This window comes from Prunus dulcis, chromosome 1 (genome assembly GCF_902201215.1).
Source record: "Prunus dulcis chromosome 1, ALMONDv2, whole genome shotgun sequence".
NCBI classification, from domain to species: domain Eukaryota; kingdom Viridiplantae; phylum Streptophyta; class Magnoliopsida; order Rosales; family Rosaceae; genus Prunus; species Prunus dulcis.
Window position 1 is genome coordinate 16,554,617 of NC_047650.1, and position 2,339 is coordinate 16,556,955.

General features: G+C 40.2%; 1 protein-coding gene across 1 annotated transcript; it reads right to left on the minus strand.

Moving 5' to 3' along the window:
- Positions 1–411: 411 nt before the first annotated feature.
- LOC117615299 (protein FAR1-RELATED SEQUENCE 5-like) lies at positions 412–2,121 on the minus strand. Its single transcript, XM_034344364.1, has one exon. The coding sequence runs from the start codon at positions 2,119–2,121 to the stop codon at positions 412–414; it is 1,710 nt and encodes a 569-aa protein (XP_034200255.1).
- Positions 2,122–2,339: the final 218 nt, after the last annotated feature.

Here is a 2,339-nt window from a genome sequence, read left to right on the forward strand (position 1 = left end):
ATTTGGAGGACATTGCTCACCACTACCCAATTTCAGACTTGTCTGTTCTTCCTTTTGCCGTAAGCCTTCACAAATTCCCTCCCATCTACTAAACTCATTCGTCAACATGGCATAACCATCTGCACTCTTCGATGCATAAAAANAAACTTTGTTTGACATAGCACTTAAATGTCCATACCTCGCCATTTGTACAACTTCGTTGGTAGTGTCTTCGCCTTTGCCGATAAATTCCCTACATGTATCAGTTTGGCCATTCTTTGTCCATCTCTTCATTATGAGTGCGGGAGGAATTTCCGTAAGGTGCTCGCACTTCATTACATAAAATAGGTGGCAACACGGGATCCCTTCACTTTCATATTTCCGGCATCCACACTCTATCCGCATATTTTCCCCACCGTGGTAAATACAAGTCTAATTATTATGCGGTTCATCATATTTTGACAATACGTATACACGACCTCCAAAATTATGCATCACATTATCATGGATGAGTGCTGAACAAGATTCGATCTCCTGACGAACNAATACAAAGCATCTATGCGTGTAAATCAAAGAAGCTTGTTGCTCGAGTTTTGTCAATGCGGTTTTAAGGACTGGTGTTGAGTNCTTTGCGTTGAAACCATCCTTTGCCGTGGTATTCCTAAGACGTAACATAGCCCTATCAATTGCTGGAATACATTCAAACAACTTCACACCTTTCCTCAAGTAATCTTTCACATACTTGTTCATAGACTCCACGCGTTGAGTGGTGCACATACCACCGAAAAACTTTCCTCTCAAACATGATTCAGCCCATGAGTCACTTTTTGCANACATCATTTCCAACCATTCTTTTTGTTTCGGAGTNCTCGCTCTTTCCCTTAGAACCTCCCATTTCTTCTCAAACTCGTCCAATGCAAATGGTTCCCAAATACATGCCTGAAAATTTCTTACCAATTCATCATCCTTCAAGTTATTTTGTGCATTCCTTGACACATGCCATGAGCACAACCGATGGTTAGACATGGGAAACACATCATCAATGGCTTTACGCATTGCCTCATCGCCATCCGTCAATATTGATATTGGCTTCTTATCTTTCATGGATGCCATGAATGTTTCCAATAACCACTTGTAAGTTTCAAATGTCTCGTCCTGCAATAATGCACAACCAAACATTACAGTAGAACGGTAGTTGTTCGAACCAACAAACAACACTAGGGGCTTGTCATAAACATTTGTTTTGTACGTGCTGTCAAATATGAGGACGTCCCCGTAGGCAATGTAATCCAAAAGTGAAGTGGAGTCCCTCCAAAACAAATTACAAAGCCTATTTTCCTCGTCAACACTGAACTTACAAAAGAATTCTGGATCCATTGCTCCTTTCGCTTTCAAGTAAGAGAGTGCAGCTTCTGTGTCACCGTCGAGCAAAATTTCCCTGCGTGATGCATCCAACTTATTGTACAGATCCTTTATTTGAAAACCAACATTTAAATACCCACCACATTGGTCGACCATATACTCATATGTTTGACATGTTCTAAACAATGCTCTTCGCATTCCCACTGCTTGTGCTAAATCAGAACTTCGAACGACCCGATTACATCGGAGATATGGCGATTCAAGTGGAGTAACTAGTTGGTGATTGTGATGTGGTTCAAAATTCGTAACAACGTAAACATCACTTTTCTTCTCATAACCCACCCAAAAATGGGCAGAACAATTCTCTCTTGTAATTGGCTTCGGTGGTCGAATCCTATCTGATCGCTCATTAAACTTCTCATTTCTCAAACCTTCTTTAGAACAACACCACCGTCTCCTGCATACTTTCCCTTCCGAATTTCTAACCAATTTGTCTTTTCTCACACTAAATCCAATGCCCTTTGCATAACTCATATAATATTCTTCCGCTAATTCTATCGTTTTAAACTCTTTCCCCATAACATCTTCTTTCCTCGGTGCAATAATGTCAACACCATTATCATCACTACTTTCACTAACCATATGTTCGACCGACATATGCCCACTCTCTGTTGCCGGTGCCCTATGACTTGACCTTTCACAACCACCCAAATACCCTGAATCACTACAACCACCCTTTGATGTCTCTCCACCCCTGTCCATCTTACCAGACCTCTCCATGCCTGAGAAACATAATTTCAAACTTAAATTACATTATACTCTATGTGGTAACATACTTTCTCTTTAAAAAAAACTCAAATGAATAATGTCATGCTATTGCACATCCTAAGGTCAATAATTGCACCACGTATAACTGTTTCGCAACCAAAAACATGCAAACTCAGTACCCAAAATACATTCAAGTCCTAAACCAGAAAATAGGGTTCTTTCAAATCTTA